Source organism: Podarcis cretensis (assembly GCF_951804945.1).
Source record: "Podarcis cretensis genome assembly, chromosome: 1".
Lineage (NCBI taxonomy): Eukaryota > Metazoa > Chordata > Lepidosauria > Squamata > Lacertidae > Podarcis > Podarcis cretensis.
In genome coordinates, this window is record NC_137170.1 from 569,802 (window position 1) to 587,946 (window position 18,145).

General features: G+C 48.8%; 1 protein-coding gene across 3 annotated transcripts in view; it reads left to right on the forward strand.

Moving 5' to 3' along the window:
* LRFN5 (leucine rich repeat and fibronectin type III domain containing 5) overlaps positions 1 to 15,870 on the forward strand; it is a 72,688-nt gene extending 56,818 nt beyond the window's left edge. Inside the window, exons 3-4 of one of the 3 annotated variants that reach the window (XM_079989637.1) lie at positions 8,964 to 9,979; positions 15,374 to 15,870. In XM_079989637.1, coding sequence (XP_079845763.1) covers positions 8,964 to 9,969 — 1,006 coding nt within the window. In that variant the 3' untranslated portion in view covers positions 9,970 to 9,979; positions 15,374 to 15,870. Of the gene's footprint in view, positions 1 to 8,963; positions 10,593 to 15,373 lie in introns of those variants that run through there. The other 2 variants (XM_079989638.1, XM_079989636.1) reach the window with 2 other exon arrangements.
* The last annotated feature ends 2,275 nt before the right edge of the window (positions 15,871 to 18,145 follow it).

Sequence of the window (18,145 nt, forward strand, 5' to 3'; positions counted from 1 at the left end):
AAAACAGCTTCAAAAGAAGCCTCTTCAGTTTACACCCCCCTTTCCCAGCCAGCTGCTTTTCCCATTAGCTCTTCCCAAAATTTATTGCCCTTTAACTCTCTCAGAATACCTTAAACCTTAGGAAAATATGGCTAGAGTCTGATGGGAGGCACATGGTATTATTTTCTGTTAAACAATAAATCTTACTATTTACCAACTCTTAATTAGTATTTTTGCAGCTTGATTGTATTCTGTAATATGTAGGGTCAGTGTAACCTTTGCTCCCAGCATGTAATTCCCTTTTACAACTTTGAGAAACTTGTCTCCTGCTACTGCTATAAATCAGGGGGGCCCTTGTTCAGGAGAGCAGGAAGATAAACAACTGCCAAAGTACTTAGCCAGCTGGTTTCTGCCTGGCATGAAACATACAAACATTTGCAAATATATCTTTAAGCTCATTTTAAAATACAGGCCTTGATCAGATGCCTCAGTGGTACCTTGGGTTACAGATGCTTCAGGTTACGGACACTTCAGGTTACAGACTCCGCTAAGCCAGAAATAATACCTCGGGTTAAGAACTTTGCTTCAGGATGAGAACAGCTAAGTAGCTAAAGTGGTGCTTCAGATTAAGAACAGTTTCAGGTTAAGAACGGACCTCCAGACTCAATTAAGTTCTTAACCTGAGGTACCACTGTATTTTGGAAATGTGCATCCAGGCTTTTTTCCTTAAGTTTTTTGGGGCCCCCAAGAGAGTGGGGCCCTAAGCTAGAGCTTGTTCAGCTTATACGTGAATCCGGCACTGGTGAGAGCTGTTCGATGGCGGGACGGAATCCCTTGGCAGGTGGTGGACTCTCTTTCCTTGGAGGTTTTCAAACACAGGTTGGGCAGTCGCCTGTCAGGGACCCTTGAGCCGTGATGCCTGCATTGCAGGGGGCTGGACTAGAGGACCTTTGGGGTTCCCTTCCAACTCTGCAGCTCTTTGATTCTCCACCAGCACCAACCAGCCTCCAGGCAGGAGGAAAGCAAAGGCCTTTTGCAGCCATCAGGTTTGATTTGTGCTTTATTTTTGGCTCATCCCCGCTGACCTTTAATCCTTTGAGGTAATCTGATTAGTGCAAGGATTGGAAAGTTAGCCCTGCTCAGGAGACACTAACACCCTCTGTTTGGGGGAGGGAACGACAGGGGAAAAGGATATCCATAAATTATTTTTTATTTATATATACCCATGGATGAATGACGGAAGAGCGTGTGGACAAGGTGGTGGATTTGCTAAGTGGATTTGCTTTGAAGCCTCCTAATGGAGCAGTCACACCTTTCCAAACCCATTTGTCATAAATTATTCCCTTTTTCTCCCCCACTTTTCAAAGCCACCTCCTTGGGGAGGGAGCAGGATCCTGCAGATCAAAGCCACCCACGGACTCTCCCAGGATGCCGGCAGGTTTCCTTGCCGTTACTGCATCGGGCGAGAGAGCGTTTGCCGGGGACTCCCCTTGGGGGCTGTGGGGAGGGCTGTGTGTGTCTGTGGTTTTGGGGCTGCTCACAGGGACTAGAAGCCTGAGGTGGAGAGGATGCGGCAGGACGGAGTCCGTCCCGAGAGAGGATGCTCAGCCAGGGCAGTCCTGGGTCTTCGGAGGCGTCTCAGGTTGTGTCTGGGCCCTTGGACTCCTTGTCCCCAATTCCAGGCCAATTGAGGCCAACTTGTGGTGGGCAGCTGGCTGGCTCGCCTCTCCACTTTGCTTTCTCGTTTCCCCTAGATTTACAACCCACCCTATTTTCGTGACTGTGGTTTATGACGTTGCTTTCCTGCTGCCGTCTTCCTTGGGACCTTCGGATGAAGGGAGCGTCATAAATAAAATTATTTGCTTCTTTCTGCAGCCTTAGGCAGCCAGCAAGGTTCCTCGATACAAAGTCAGACCTGCTGGTCTAGCTAGCACACACTTTCCAGGGGTTCGGGCAGGGAGATGCTCTAAGCCAGGCACCCCCAAACTTGGCCCTCCAGATGTTTTGGGACAACTACTCCCATCATCCCTAGCTAACAGGACTGGTGGTCAGGGATGATGGGAATTGTAGTCCCAAAACATCTGGAGGGCCGAGTCTGGGGATGCCTGCTCTAACCACTGAGCTACAACCCCACAGCAGTCCTAAGCTCACGGCTCCCCATTTTCACAGCAGTTTGCCACCATTATTGTTGCTGTTACCCCACAACATTTTAGTGTGATTTCCTCCAAATGGACACACCTGTTTGCAATTTTGCTTGATAAAGACATTTTTTTGCAAAACAACTTTCCATAATAAGATGCCTCTTTCTTTGCCATTTTCCTCCATTCTTGCCTTGATGTGAGCATTTGCCCTTGCAAGAGCCGCTTTGCAGAACCACATTGCAAAATCTGGAGAACTGCGGGTTTCTGAAGGGTGGCCGTGTGTTTCAGTTCACATGCTGTTCTGGAAAAGCCAAATTTTGGTCTCTTCTCCATTCTCATCTGTGAAAAGAGGCCTTGGGCCGGTCGCTGCCTTCTCTCAGACCGGCCCGCCTGCAGGACAGGGGATTAAAAGAGGAGGGGGTGAGAACCATGTAAGGGTCCTTGAGCTCCTTGGGGAGAAAAATCTGGGGTATAAATGCAGGAAATAAAGAAAGAAGAAGACTTGAGACTAAGGAGCAGCCCCCACCAGAAGAGGACATGGGGGTATGATTCCTTTACCCACCCCTCTGTGTGTTGGGGAGCCTGTCTTTTTGCCATGGGGTATTTGCAACAAAGCCCCCTTCTCCTCTGGCTTCTGCACTACTGAGAAAGAGGCGGCTGGGTGCCCTCAATGACCTCGGCCCAGTATACCCCCCCCCCCATTGCTCAGCCCAGACACCAGGGTCCCTCTCCTGAGGGCCTTTTGGCGGTTCCTTCCCTGCAAGAAGTGAGGTTACAGGGAACCAGGCAGAGGGCCTTCTCGGTAGTGGCACCCGCCCCGTGGACCGCCCTCCCATCAGATGTCCAGGAAATAACAACTACAGTGGTTACTACTCAGGTTAAGAACTTAATTCGTTCCGGAGGTCCGTTCTTAACCTGAAACTGTTCTTAACCAGAAGCACCACTTTAGCTAATGGGGCCTCCCGCTGCTGCTGGATCAGGATTTCTGTTCTCATCCTGAAGCAAAGTTCTTAACCCGAGGTACTATTTCTGGGTTAGCGGAGTCGTAACCTGAAGCATCTGTAACCCAAGGTACCACTGTATCTGACATTTAGAAGACATCTGAAGGCAGCCCTGTTTAGGGAAGTTTCTAACATTTGAAGTTTTATTCTGTTTTTAATATTCTGTTGAAAGCCGCCCAGATGGGTGGGTTATAAATAGATATTATTATTATTATTATTATTATTATTATTATTATTATTATGCGCCCCACCCCCACCCCATGAGGCTTCTCTCCAGGTGGGAGGCAGAAAATGGCTTCATCTTTTGCTAGGGACAAGCATCATGGAGCCTCCAAGCTGGATAACAACAGTGGTTCCCAAAGTGGGTGGGGAAAGGGATTCCCTAGGGGGATGCCAAGAGGTGAGGGGGCACGGGGGGGGGGCACGCTGGAGGTGTCCGTCAGCACCAGATGCAGTTCATCTGCTTTGTAGACTTCATTGAAGTGAGTAGTTTTAATTGGGGTTTGAACAAATGTGTAGTTATTTGGCTGCTGATTTGAATTGCATTGCTGTACCATCTTCCTTAGTGAGTCCTGCAAACTGCTCTTCTGGATAATGGTTTTTATAAGGAAGGGGGAACTGGGGATGAATTTATGGAACTTGGGGATGGGGCAGCAATGATGGCCCCCAAACATTTGGGAACCTCTGGTTTACAATGTAACTTTAAACATTGAGAACGTTGGCCTTGTCTTACGAGGCTCTGCCTTTAGCATACCCTCCAAGTCTCCCGATTTTCCAGGAATTATGAAAGCCCTCCTGGCTTTGGATTGGATCCTGAAATGTCATTTTGCCCGCCACCAGCTGGTGCTGCCACCCCTGAACTTGGGGGGGGGGGAGGCTGAAAGGGCGTTTGTCCTGAGCAGCAGCTGAAAAGGAGCATCTCTTGGGCATCTCTTGGCGGCGGCTGGAGAGCGGGCGAGGAGAGGCTGTGGCTGGCAAGGCCCAGCCCCACATGACCCCCTGGCTCTGGGGGGCAGGCAGAGGGCAGGGCCACCCTGGGCAAGAAGAAAGGGGGGAAAGAGCGGAGCAGGAGGACTCTTGATTTTTTTAAAAAATATATGCATTGTGCATCTAATCTCACCCCTCTTTAAAGTATATATATTGGTGTGTGTTTTTCTTTTTGTAAATCTACCAAAGAATGCAATAAAATAAAATTGGGATTCAGGGCTTTTCTCAGGAGTAGGGAGGGCACGAGTGCTGCGTCCCGTTGGTGGTGGAAATGCTCTGTGATGGTGGGGAATAAAGGGGGGGCAGGAGGGTCAGTTGGAGGGAAGTGAGAAATGTCCCTATTTTCATTTGAGGAGTGTTGGAGGGTATGCTGGAGGTTCAACGGCTTACGTTCAAAAAGAGAACAAATCCCACGTTATGCTGGGAGCAGGACAGGCCATATCTCTTTGCTCACAGCTTCCTCTCTGAGTTTGGGGACGCCCCTTTCTGTGTCCCCTGGTGCTGCTTCTGAGTCTTTCTTGTCCGTTGTTTGACTCTCCTTGGCACAGCGAGAAGCGTTTGTTTCTTTCCTTTGTCTTCTTCTTAAAGTCTGTTGAATTGTTTCTGCAAAGGTTATACCAAATTCTGCAAAATGTGGCCTGATCAGACAGGATCGGCTGACAATTCGCATAGTCCCTGTGCAAGCACCAGCTGCACGGTTTTATATTGCTGTAAACTGCTCTGCTACGATTTTTACGATGCAGGGGTATACACATATTTTTAATAACTAAATAAATAGAATGATGGATCACTGTTGAGCAAGGTCAGACGAGAAACAAAACCAAAGGAAATAAACCACAGGTGCATGGATGCGTCAAATGCAGCAACTGGAACTATTTCTGTACAGAACAAAAAGTGGAAAAGATGGAAAGGATTTGCTGAAATAGTCAACTGAACTAGAATACAAAAAAGGGAGGTGTGAGGAGGTCAAGGAAACAAGCAAATGAAAGACAAGTTATGGGAAGATTAGCTGTAGTTTTTTGTGGTTTTTTTGTTTTTTCCTCTTTTTCTTCTTCTTCCTTATTGTGATGCCTTGTTTTGTTTTTGTTTGATATGGTGTTTCTATTCTTTCTTTTTGTAACCTTTAAAATTTCAATAAATATTATGTATAAAAAAACACACAACTGGAACTATTTCTGGCATAGATATTGAGGTTAGACCAAACAGGGTTGGAAAACGTCCAGGGAAAGTGACTGAAAGTATTTGGAGGCCCTGAGTCACTGTACTGGTCTTATTCGCTCGTGGACTGAGGGGGCTTCCAGGTCAGGCTCCTTCCTGCTTGCAAATGAAATAAAACCAAGCCAAACAGGTAATGAAATTGCTGCCCCTGTGTGCAGCAGCCAGGGAAAAGGCAAATTCCATGCTAGGGATAATTAGGAAAGAAATGGGAAGCAAAACTGCCAGTATCCGAATGCCTCTGCCCAGATCTATGGCGCAACTGCATCTAGAGTCCTGCGTGCAGTTTTGGGTGCCTCACGTCAAGAAGGATGATGATGATGATGATGATAATAATAATAATAATAATAATAATAATAATATATTTATACCCCGCCCTTCCCAGTTCATAAACCAGGCTCGGGGCAACTAGCAACAAATTTAAAACACTTAATGGTAAAAGCAGCATAAAATAAAGTATAAAAACATGAATAACAATAAAATTCAAAGTTCAGAAATCAATTTAGGGGAAATCCATCTAATAAACATTAGATAATCACCCGGGCTAGCTGGCTGAATTGGTCCTACTTGGATAAAAATGAAAGGGATGAGAAAAGGGCCCCTGAAATGATTGAGGGGCTGGAGCAGCTTCTCTACAAAGAAAGGTGATTGCGTTTGGGACTTTTTAGTTTTGAGGAGACACTAGACCTCGTGGACATTCAATGAATGAATGAATGTGGGGAGATTCGATCCTCCTTCATGCAGTGCATAGTTAAACTATGGAACTCACTGCCACAAGAGGGAAGGAGCAATGGCCACCAACAGGGCCATCTTTAGCATATGCTTTGCCGGGGTGCAAAGATCCGCCCAGCGCCCCCAAGTTTAGCCACCCCCATATTTTTTAGGGGGGGCGAACTCAAAGTTATTGAGCTTTTTTGGGGGAGGAAAATCGCTCGCCTGTAACAACAAGGCAGCGGAAATAACTGCTTTTGTTTCTTGAATTGTCGGGAATATTTGACGCTAGGTATACCTTTGGCGCCCCCCAGAATTTGGCGCCCGGCTGCCCCGCACCCCTTGCACCCCCGGGTAAAGACGGCCCTGGCCACCAGCCTAGATGGCTTTTAATGAGGGATAAAAGACGATCAGTGACTCCCAGCCAGGATGGCTAGACGGTGCTGTTCCTCCATGGTCAAAGGCAGCAACTCTTCCGATTTCCACTTTCCAGAAACCACAGGGAGGGGAGAGTTGCTCTTGTCCTTGAAATCTGCTTGCTGGCTTCCCAGAAGAGGCTTCTTCTGGCCACCATGAGAAGAGGAGGCTGGACTAGATGGCCTGATCCAGCAGGTTCTTCTTAGCTTCTCATGTCCCTTTTCCTTAGTTTTCGCAATAGGGCAATATCCTTCAGGGTCTCGGCTGCAATATCAGGTCTTCATTGCGCCCATTTCCTTGCCCTTGTCCAGTACAGATGAGAGAAGGCCTTGCTTCTGCCTTAAACTCAGCCTTCTCTTCTTTAGCTTCAGACCAAAACCGATTTAAATCACAATTTAAATCACTAGTCAGTAAGACTTGATTTAAATCATTTTTTTTTACAGAAAGACTCATTCTTGCTGGTATCATCTTAATATTTACAACCAGATGAAGGTTTCGTTTTTGGACTAACAAATTTTCAGAGTAGTTTCTACAGTTCTACCAAAAATTACGAATTTGGTTCTACTATCAGAAATACAAAGACCGATAATTATGAAATTATTGTGAGGTTTAATAAGTGAACTGTTTATATTTGGAGAACTTTTCTGCTGTACTTTATTGGAAGGATTAAAATAACCATTTCCTTCATAACAATTTAAACCATTTATTTAACTAAAACAATAACATTATAGCATATGTATCCATGTTTGTTAACTGATGTGGTTCAACATTTTTTTTTTTATTAAAAAACCTTAGACTGAGTTTTAGCACACATGAAAAACTTAAACAAATCCTTATTTCCTGATGAATAGCCTTTGGACTCCAATGTAACTTAAATAGAAAATCTTTAGAAATATTTTTCCTCCAAAAGCTTTTTTTTTAAAAAAAAATAAATAATCCAATTTAATTTTTTTACAAAACTATTTAAATAAAAAATATCCAATTTTTTAAATTTATTTATTTAAAATCCTGATTGTGATCTACCCTGCTCAGCTCTGCCTCCACGGTCAGAGGCAGCCATGCTTCTGAATCCCAGTTACTGTAAACCTCAGGAGGGGAGAGGGGTCTTGTGTTCGAATCCTGCTTTGGGGCTGCCCACAACAGGCACCTGGCTGTGAGAACAGGGTTCTGGGCAAGATGGGCCAATGGCTTGATTTGTGGTTACCATAATTCCTATCTATTTCATCGCATTTGTACCTCTTCCTCCCTACATTTCATCCATTTCCATTTTTTACATTTTAAATAAATATAAAAAGGTATAAATCATAAACATTACAAGTCTTCTTAAGTCAATCCTGCCAATGTTGTTAATTGTCTGCAATCATCCTTCAAATATTGTATAAATTTACTTTCTTTTGGGAAAGCTTCATCACGCTGGTTTCGGATTTTCAGCTTTGCCAGTTGTGCATATTCCATCATCTTCACCTGCCAGTCTTCAATCGTTGCTCATTCCAGTTGTTTCCATTTTGGGGCTAATAGAGTCCTTGCTGTTGTTGTTGCATGCATAAACTATTCTTGGTCTCTTTGTAATTTCTTCCCCTACTATGCCCAGTAAAGAGGCTTCTGGTTTTTTAGCAAATGTACTTTTGTACATTTTCTTTAACTCATTATATATCATTTCCCAGAAGACTTTGACTTTACTGCAAGTCCACCACATATGATAGAAATTTCCTTCCTTTTCTTTACATTTCCAAAATTCCTTATTTTTTACCTTATACATTTTGGCAAGTTTAGTTGGTGTTAAATACCACCTATATAGATTCAGGTAGGTAGCCGTGTTGGTCTGATGCAGTTGAAATATATCAGAAAAAAATTAAAAATTCTCCAGTAGCACCTTAGAGACCAACTAAGTTTGTTCTTGTTATATTCTTCCGTGTGCATATGAATGTATCTGAAGAAGTGTGCATGCACACGAAAGCGTATACCAAGAACAAACTTAGTTGGTCTCTAAGGTGCTACTGGACTATATATATATATGTATGTATATGTATATATATGTGTATATGTGTGTATATATCTATCTATCTCAACCACCCACATAGCTCTTCTGGGACGCGGGTGGCACTGTGGTCCACAGAGCCTAGGGCTTGCCAGTCAGAAGGTCAGTGGTTTGAATCCCCATGACAGGGTGAGCTCTAGTTGTTCGGTCCCAGCTCCTGCCCACCTAGCAATTCAAAAGCACATCAAGTGCAAGTAGATAAATAGGTACCACTCCAGCGGGAAGGTAAACGGCATTTCCATGCACTGCTCTGGTTCGCCAGAAGTGGCTTAGTCATGCTGGCCACATGACCCAGAAGCTGTACGCCGGCTCCCTCGGCCTATAGAGTGAGATGAGCTCCGCAACCCCAGAGTCGTCCGCAAATGGACCTAATGGTCAGGGGTCCCTTTACCTTTATATAGCTCTTCTAAGATTCTGAGGTTGGTCCTCCCGGTCCAGCCCAGTGACGCCTTTTTTCTTTCTGTCCCTCCGCAGAATGATTCCCCCCACGAGCAAGACCTTCCTGGTCAACAACCTGGCGGCGGGGACGGTCTACGACCTGTGCGTCCTGGCCATCTACGATGACGGCATCACCTCCCTGACGGCCACCCGCGTGGTGGGCTGCATCCAGTTCACGACGGAGCAGGACTACGTGCGCTGCCACTTCATGCAGTCCCAGTTCCTGGGGGGCACCATGATCATCATCATCGGGGGCATCATCGTGGCCTCCGTGCTGGTCTTCATCATCATCCTCATGATCCGCTACAAGGTGTGCAACAACGGCGGGCACCCAAAGGCCGCCAAGGTCAGCAACGTTTACTCCCAGACCAACGGGGCCCAGCAGGCCCAGCAGCCAGGGTTTGGCGGCGCCGGCGCTGCCCTGCCGCCGTCGGGCTCCAAGCAGGCCATGGGGCGCGAGGAGAGCCTGCAGTGCTGCAAGGTGGGCGGCGAGGGCTCAGCGCGGCCGGCGGACGCCTTTCCCGGCCAGGACTCCTGCTCCGCTTCCGCCGGGGCCGGCGCTACCTCCGCTCTGCCGCCCACGTGGACTCCGGGGCCCCCCGCTTCCCAAAAGCTGAAGCGCAAGCCCACGCCAAAGTCCAGCAGCCACGACGCCGTCCCCGGCGAAGGCGCCTCCTGCTCCTCCGCGTCCGGCGGCCTCGAGTCACAGAACACGAACCGCAACAACTCCACGGCGCTGCAGCTGGCCACCCGGCCGGCGGACTCTTCCCCGGGGGCGGCCCCCGCCTACAAGAGAGCGCCAGCCAAGCCAAGTAAGTTCCTCACCTTGCCCGCCGACCCGTCCCGCGCCAAGCGCAGGTACTCCCTGAACGGAGAGATCATGGAATACCACTGTTACCTTAACTCCCCGAACCCGGGCGGATTTTGGTCTAAGCGGAGCCTGTCCATGAACGGGATGCTCTTGCAGACAGACTCCTCCGAGGCGGATAGTGGTCAAGCAACTTTCTCCAGTTCGGAGTGGATATTGGAAAGCACGGTGTGAGCCGCTGGGGGTGTGTGGCTTTTCTTTTTTTTATTTTGCCAGGCCTAAAAAAGGACGGAGGGTTCCCCCGCCCTCCAAACACTGTCCGAGAACTCGTCTCCGGGTGGGGGCAGTGGCTGGCTTTTTCCTGCCCCTCTCGCCTCTCCGCCCAGAGCAAGGCGTGGACCACCGTGGAGCACCCCTTCACACCACCTTTCCTCTCTTGGGGTTTCCGTTTAATCTAACAACCGGAGGGAAATATTGGCGAGGAAACTAAGATTTAAGGGGAAAGCACAAAAGTCGAGCGGGGTCTCCGCCTCTGCTAGGATCGGCACCCGGGTCCCACCTTAGGCGATCGAGGACCCAGGAAAGAGAGAAGGAGCCTTGGCCTGGGGGAAAGAAAGAGCCGCTTGTAGAAGGGCCTCGTTGCTCTTTCCTCTGTGCCAACGGAAGGCTGCTTTTCTGATGGATCAGTAGACAAAAAAAGGGAGAGGGAGCATTTCTAAATCGAGCCGAGTGTCTTCTCTGCCCTCTTTCCCCCTGTGACTTTGGCCCTGCCTTCCTTTCTGGGCCAATGCTGTACAAAACCCATCAACTCTGTGTTGCTACGTTGTGTAAAATAAAATATTCCTTCAATACCTTCAGCCGGTGTGGCCGGGCGATGCCCTTGGAATGACCCTCCTTGGTTCAGGGGTGCTGGGGGCGCCCTATCCGGATGGCCAATGGGGAGAGGGGGAAGGAGGAGGTCTCTGCCCCTGCCCCCTGGCCAGGCTGCCCAATGGGCGGAGCTCGTCTGCTGTAGGAGGCAGGACAGAGCCGGGCTGGAAGTGTGTCTGGTCAGAGAGCCTGTCCATCTCTCTCTTGGTAGCCGTGAGCAGGAGCCTGGGGTCTCTCGCACCAGAGAAAGTGGGTCAGCGGTGCTGCAGGCCGGCCAGCCTTGCTTTCCGTGGGTCTTGTTGGCAGCAGGGAGATTTCTCCAGGCTGAGTCAGCAGCATTTATATTTGTGCCAATTTCGCTCTTTTGTTCCTTCTATTTGTGCAAGGCTATGAGTCAGCTTTCCAGGCAGAAAAGACGGCCTGTTGCAATGCCATATTACTGATAAAAAGCAGTTATAACACCCTGAAACAGAGCAGCTGTAAGACCTCTGCCATGTTCGCCCGGGAGATCTCTCGAGGCTCCTGCAAATTCCTTCAAGGGGTTCCAAATGGCTTAATCTTGTTTCTGGAGATGCCCCGGTGCTGGATCAATCCCTTGTTCTCCTGGACGAATCCTAGAAGCTGCTCACTGTTTGGCTGCATGCTTTTCGCCCCAGGTTGCCGATGGATCCCAGGGAAGGAATTGCATGCACTCAGTCGCGGTGCAAAGAGGGATCTCGGCGTGATTTCACAATTGCGTTAAGATCCCTTCTTCATTTCTTCTGTGATAGAATTAATGCATATGCAAAAATGGGCTCGGTTGGCTTCTCCGTTTTGAGAACTTGTGTGGGGAAAAGAAAAAATCCAACAACTGAAACTCAAAGTGTGCCCGTGCCAATTCAGAGATGAATGCCCCCAACTAATCACATCACCCCCCCCCCACCCTTGGGTGCTTCCCTTGGTCTTGCCTGGTTTCTGGGTCCTCCCTTTGGGGTTACTTTGGGGCCTCAATGAGCCCCAAAATGCCTCTTGCATTTTCTCCCTCCGGAGTCTGCTCCTCTTGTTTGTAAGGCCTCCCCTCCCCCCAACTCTCTTTCATTTATCTATTAATTCTATATTTTATTTATTCCCCCCCCCATGATATTTATTATTCCCCCTGATATGTACTCAAGGCTCCGTGAATGGCATTTTAAAAAGTCACTTCTCTGGCCAAGTCCATCCAAGGCAGCTTGCAACATTATTATTATTATTATTATTATTATTATTATTATTATTATTCCCACATGCAAATTTGAACGACACAGAGGGAATGCAGAAAGCTAAAAATGTCACAAAGACAATAGTTGAAAAGTAATTCTCGTAGTAAGTAACTCTCCCGAGGAGACGTTGATCCCGTTTTGCTAGACTAAAGGCTGCCTTACTCTGCGCACAAAGAACAACGTGTGTGAATGTGCGCCACTGTTATTTTTAGCAAAATGTACGTGCAGCTTTCCTGAAAACAAAAGTACTAGCTGTTTGCAAAGCACATAAAATATGCTTTAAAAGAATGCAAAAGATACATTAAAATAAAAAAGCAACATTAAAAGCAAGTGGGGGTTGGGCTAGATGTCCCTTCCCAGGGGCGTAGGAAGGGGGCAGCGGAGGGGGCGGGCCTCCCCGGGTACCACTTTGGGAGGGGTGACAAGATGGCCCCTGCCTCCCCCCAGCTGTAGAGGGTGTGCGCAGTCCATATGGGCACCACTCACATGCTGTCCATACGGGATGCCACTTGCACGGCAGCCTGTATGGTCACCGTGAAAGCGGCAGCACATACAGCCAATGCTCGCCAGCGGCATCCCGTATGGACTGCGCATGTGTGGCATCCCATACAGTCACTGCACATGCGCAGTCCATATGGGCTGCTGCTTGCATGGCGTCCATAGGGGTGCCGCTCACGCACGACGCCCATACAGCCACCGCGCATGAGCGGCAGCCCATACGCACAGCACATGTGCGACATTCCGTACAGAGTGCGCATGTGTGGGATGCCACACATGCGCAGTCCATATGGGCTGCACCGCCCCAGGTGCCGGAGAGGGTTCCTCCACCACTGTCCCTTCCAACTCCACAATTCTTAAGTTTGTAGAAAAGCAGAAGGAATAAAATTCACAGTTAAAAGTATACATTCTAAGCTAAATAGGCAGATTTTTAAAAATGCATCAACTTTGCAAAATGCACATATGTTCTTTAGGTCACCGTTTACCCTGAGCCCATGGTGGGCCATATATTTTGTGATGCTCTCTCCACCCCACCCCCACCTCAGGTGCCGGACGTTTCTCCACAGGGACGAGAGCTTCCCTTTCTCTTCCGCCTTCTGGCCCATGCTGCTTGGGGCTGGCGGGTTGGAAACAAAAACAATGGTTTGGTGCTGAACTTTCCTAGCAAACTGTGGTTTGTCATTTTCATGCATCACAATAAACTGTGGTGAGTTCAAAGCATGAGGCAGATGCTTCCAAACTCATTTGGCGGACAGGGGACAGGCAGGGACCGACTCAATGCTTCCTGGATCCCATTCTGCTAAGCAATGGTTTGTCATTACAACCAAACTGGGTTATTCATCATCATCATCATCATTTTATTTGTATGGCGCCTTTCCATAGTTAAAACAATGCTCAAGGCGGCTTACATCACGACAAGATTTACCGTATTTTTCACTCTATAAGACACACTTTTTCCCTCCTAAAAAGTAAGGGGAAGTGTGTGTGCGTCTTATGGAGCGAATGTAGGCTGCGCAGCTATCCCTCTTGCTGTTCTGGCTTCAGGGATAGCCGCACAAAGCCTCTTCAGCAACATTTGATTCAGAATATTATTATTTTTCTTGTTTTCCTCCTCTAAAAACTAGATGCGTCTTATGGTCGGGTGCGTCTTATGGAGCGAAAAATACGGTGCGTAATTACATAACATAACAAAAGTCATAAACAATCAATAAAACACATCAAAAGGTACACAACCAAATGGAAAACCATTTCCACATAAATCATACAATCTAAAACTAAAAATACAACATTAATCTCAATAACAATTTAAAATGGCAAAGATAAAAAATATAAACTATCTTCAAAAAGGAGCCCTCTCTGTTGAGCAGCAGCAGCAGCAGCAGCAGCAGTCCTTTCTTGTGTCCTAATGCTTGACTTTTCCTGTTCTTCGCCAGCCTGCCTTCAAGGCAGCTTCCAAGAATGAAATGCAGGGAGGCGATAAATCTGGCTGGAGCCAACATGATAAAAGGGCCGGTGCAGAACTAGGTGCAAACAGCCCGGGAAGGAGAAAACATTTAAGAATCAATAGAAAACCACACATAACAGGACCTGGGTTTTTTTTAGCAGCTATAACTAAAAGGCTAATTATAGAACGCCTTGGCTTCCAGCTCACCATAGCTGGAAAGACATCTAGTTCTTCATGCAGTGCAAGGATGAACGGCGGAACTCCCTGCCACAGGAGGGAGAGATGGTTTGAAAAGAGGATGAGGCACATTCATGGAAGAGCACCAGGCTCTGTCGATGGCTCCTCGCCCCAGGGGCTGATGCCTTTCCTCCACAGTCGGGAGCAGTGGTGCTTCTGAACCCCAGTTGCTGGAAGGGAAGGAGGGAAGAGTTGTGGCGGGGATTGGATCCAGTTTCCCATGGAGGCATCTGGCTGGCCTATGTGAGAACCGGAGGCTGGACCAGATGGAGCATGGGCCTGATCCAGCAGGACTCTTTGAATTTTCTTATGTGTCTCCCCGGGAAGAGAATGCCAGTCAGGCCACCATCACTGAAATCTTCTTGTAGCGGCCAAACAAGTGCCAATGGGGAACCCCCCATGAGTGAACCCCCTATGAGGAAAGGTGGCAGCATTTGGGGCTGCTTTGTGAGAGGAAAGGCAAGCAAGAGGGAGCGTGACAGGAGTTTGTAAACTCATGCTTGGCGCAGAGAAAGGAGGTAGAGAGAAGTTCCCTTCTCTCTCACACAACACTAGAACTTGAGGACATCCAAGGAGGCTGAAGGTTGGAAGATGCAGGACAGATAAAGTCCTCCATGCAGTGTGGAGTTAGACTGTGGAACTCCCTGCCACAGGAGGCCGTGAGGGCTGCCAGCTTGGATGGCTTGAAAAGAGAACTAGAGAAAAGGGAATTCTTGGAGGAGGAAAAGGCTCTGGAAGGGCCAGGAAGGGAGAGTTGCTGTGGTGCTCCTGTTCTGCTTGCTGGGTTCCCATGCGGGCATCTGGCTGGCCCCGGTGAGAACAGGAGGCTGGAGCAGATGGACCACTGGCCTCATCCAGCAGGAGGCAGAGATGGCTTGAAAAGACAATAAGGCACATTCATGGAAGATTCAAGCGCAAGAGCACTTTCTCCCCTCCTCTGGTTCCCAGCAACTGGCCTCCAGCTGTGAAGACAGAGCAGAGCCACATGTCTTGCGCCCATGGAAAGCCCTCTCCTCTCCCAGGAATTTGTCTCATCCTCTTAGAAGGCCATCTAGGTTTCTGGCCATCTCTGCCTCTGGTGGCAGTGAGTTCCACAGTTCAGCCAGGCACTGTGTGTCGAAGCCTTTTCTTTCCTGGGTCTGGAGTCCCTGGGGGTGTGGCGTTGTGCAGACCTGGCTCCATCTCTCCTGAGTGGAAGATGCTTAGATGGGCAGGTGGGCGGCAGGGAGGGAGGGATCTGGTGGAAGTTCTCCCCTTCCAGGTTGGTTCTGCTTTTGTTGAGGAGCTGAGCCAAGCCGGGCGTTATAGATCTCTCTCTCTCTCTCTTTCTGTTTCTCTTTCCCCCACACAGAAGCTGGCAGCAGCCTGAAGAGTGCTTGCCACCCTCCTTCTCCTCCTCTTCCTCCTCCTGAAAACGTGGCTGCCCACGTTTGCACCCGACAAAAATCCATTCGGTTCCAACTCACCGGAGACTGAGAATAGGGCCAAATTCTGCGCCACCAGCAGGGACGTCACACCCCCGGTGCCTCAGGCCTGTGTTGGGAACCCACGGAGACTGGAGATGCTGGAGGGATGGATGGTCTCCCCTGTCTCCCCTCCTCCACCCCCCTTTCGCCCCACCCCACCCCCAGGAAACCCTGCCCAGGCATTGCAAGTGTCTTCTTCTGGCCTTCAGGACTTTATTTTTCTTTTGTACAGCAAAGAATTAACAGGGAGAGGGATCTGGGCCCAGCGTGACCTCCACTCTTCCTCTTCATGGTTCCTGGTTGGTGGTGGTTGAATTCACAGACTGTATGACTGATTCTCCATTATGTCACACCACCCCTGGAAATAAATGTTTTAATATGAGCGTTTCCCCACTGGTTCATTGACAGGAGTGGGGAGGGCAGGCGGGTGGGCGGGCGGGCGGGTGGGGGGCGTCTTTGAGACACATCCTGCAACATCTTGGAGAAGCTTCCGGGGGGCTGGGAGGAGGTCCAGCTCACTCCCTGCTGACCGAGACTGGAACAGAATTAAGTGTGTCGTCTTCTGAATCCAGCTCCTTCCCAGCTGTAAACGAAGCTCTTGCCTTGTTCTGTAAAAGGGTCTGGCAGCCTGGAGGGCCAGGGGGTCACGAGACCCTATCCAGGAGGATCATGTTGAGTCAGCGGGGCAGATTTCGGGAGGGAACACAGTGGTGTGGAAAGTCTGGTGACCATCATGCACACCCCACCTTTTCCTCAAAGGAGCTCAAGGGGGGAGGGGTTCATGACTCTCCCTTCTCCCCACTTCATCCTCACAACAACCGTGTGAGGTAGGCAGGCTAAGAGGCACCAATTGCTCCCCAAAGTTACAGCCAGTGAACTGCATGGCTGAGTAGGGAGATTAAACCCTGTTTTCCCAGGTTCTAGTCCAATGCTAAGAACTATTTTTTTTTTTTTATTATTATTATTATTATTATTATTATTATTATTATTATTTAAATTTGTTTACAACTCTTCACTTGTGGATCTCAGGGTGGTTCACACCATAAAAAATACAAGTTAAAAAGACAACATACATAATAAAACAAGAACTGAAACAGAAACAGAACAATAACCCTCGCCCTTCTACAAACACATTTGAAAGGACAAAGGATGTCAATCAGCCAAAGGCCTCGTTAAAGAGGAACGTTTTCACCTGGTGCCTAAAGGTATATAATGAAGGCGCCAGGCAAATTTCCCTGGGGAGATCATCCCACAAATGGGGAGCCACTGCAGAGCAGGCCCTGTTTTTGTATTGCCACCCTCCGGAGGCACACGAAGAAGGACCTCAGAAGATTATCTCAGGGTCTGGGTAGGTTCATATGGTCCTTGAGGTATTGTGGTCCTGAGGTGTTTTAAGGCTTTATAGGTCAAAACCAGCCCTTTAATTGGGCCAGGAAATGAATGGGAAGCCAGTGCAGTTGGGCCAGGATTAGTGTAATATTCTCAAACTATCTTGCCCGTCTTGCCTGACCACCAAATTCTGCACCAGCTGAAGCTTCCGAACCATCTTCAGAGGCAGCCCCACATATAATGCTTTGCAGCAATCTAACCCAGAGGTTACCAGATCATAGACAACAGACGTTAGGCTGTCCCTGTCCAGATAGGGGCACAGCTGGGCCACCAGCTGATGGTGATGGAAGGTACTCCGTGCCATCGAGGCCACCTGAGCCACAAGTGACAGCAAGGGATTCAGAAGGAACCCTGAGTTACGCTCCTGCTCCTCCAGAGGAAGTGTAACCCCATGTAGAGCAGGCAACCCCCCCCCCATCACTCCAGTCTAAGGGAACTGGCCACTAGAGTGCCTCTGTTTTATCCAGATTGAGCCTCAGTTTGTTGGCTCTGATCCAGTCTCTTACTGAGCTACAACAACCGTCCAGCACATCCGCTGCCGCACACTGGCTCTCTGGAATGGCACAGAGAAAGTTGCAGGCAGGCAGCCCAGTGGGCAAGAAGGACATCAGGATTCTGGACTCCACACTGGAGCGTGACTAAGGAGCCTTTTGCTTTGGCCTATTCAGTTCAGCAATCTGCCTCGTGAATCAGACGGGGCCGTTCTTTGGCACTGCCCGGGGGTGGCCTCCTCTTGGGATGTTACCACCATTTTGGGGGGGTGGGCCTGCCTTCCTAGATGCCAGGTCACAGAGAGAGGATGGCGCTGGAGACGCATCTTCTGGGTTTCTGCCAAGCATTTTGCAGGGGCGCAAAAGGTGTGTTTGTGCTTGGTAAAAAGGAAGAGAGTGTGCCTTGCGCCCTCCCCAAGGGATTGGCTGCTGGGGCCACACCTGCTCCATCCTGCCCAAATGGGAGGCGCCTTTGAGGATCCGGCCAAAGGCAGGCAGGCCTCTCTCTGAGTCCTTGGGGGCACCTTGTGGACCTCTCAGAAGCCATGGCTATGAGGGAAGGAAGCACAAGGCCAGGGGCAAGAGGACAGAGAGACATTCTTCTCCCTCTCTCCTAACACTGGAACACTCATGGTCAGCCAGTGAAGCTGAACAGTGGAAGATCCAGGACAGAGAAAAGAAAGTGCTTCATGCATAGGCCAACTCTGGAGCTCACTCCCGCTGGGGGGAACTAGCTTGAATGGCTATAAAGGAAGTTTAGGCAAATTCCAGGAGCAG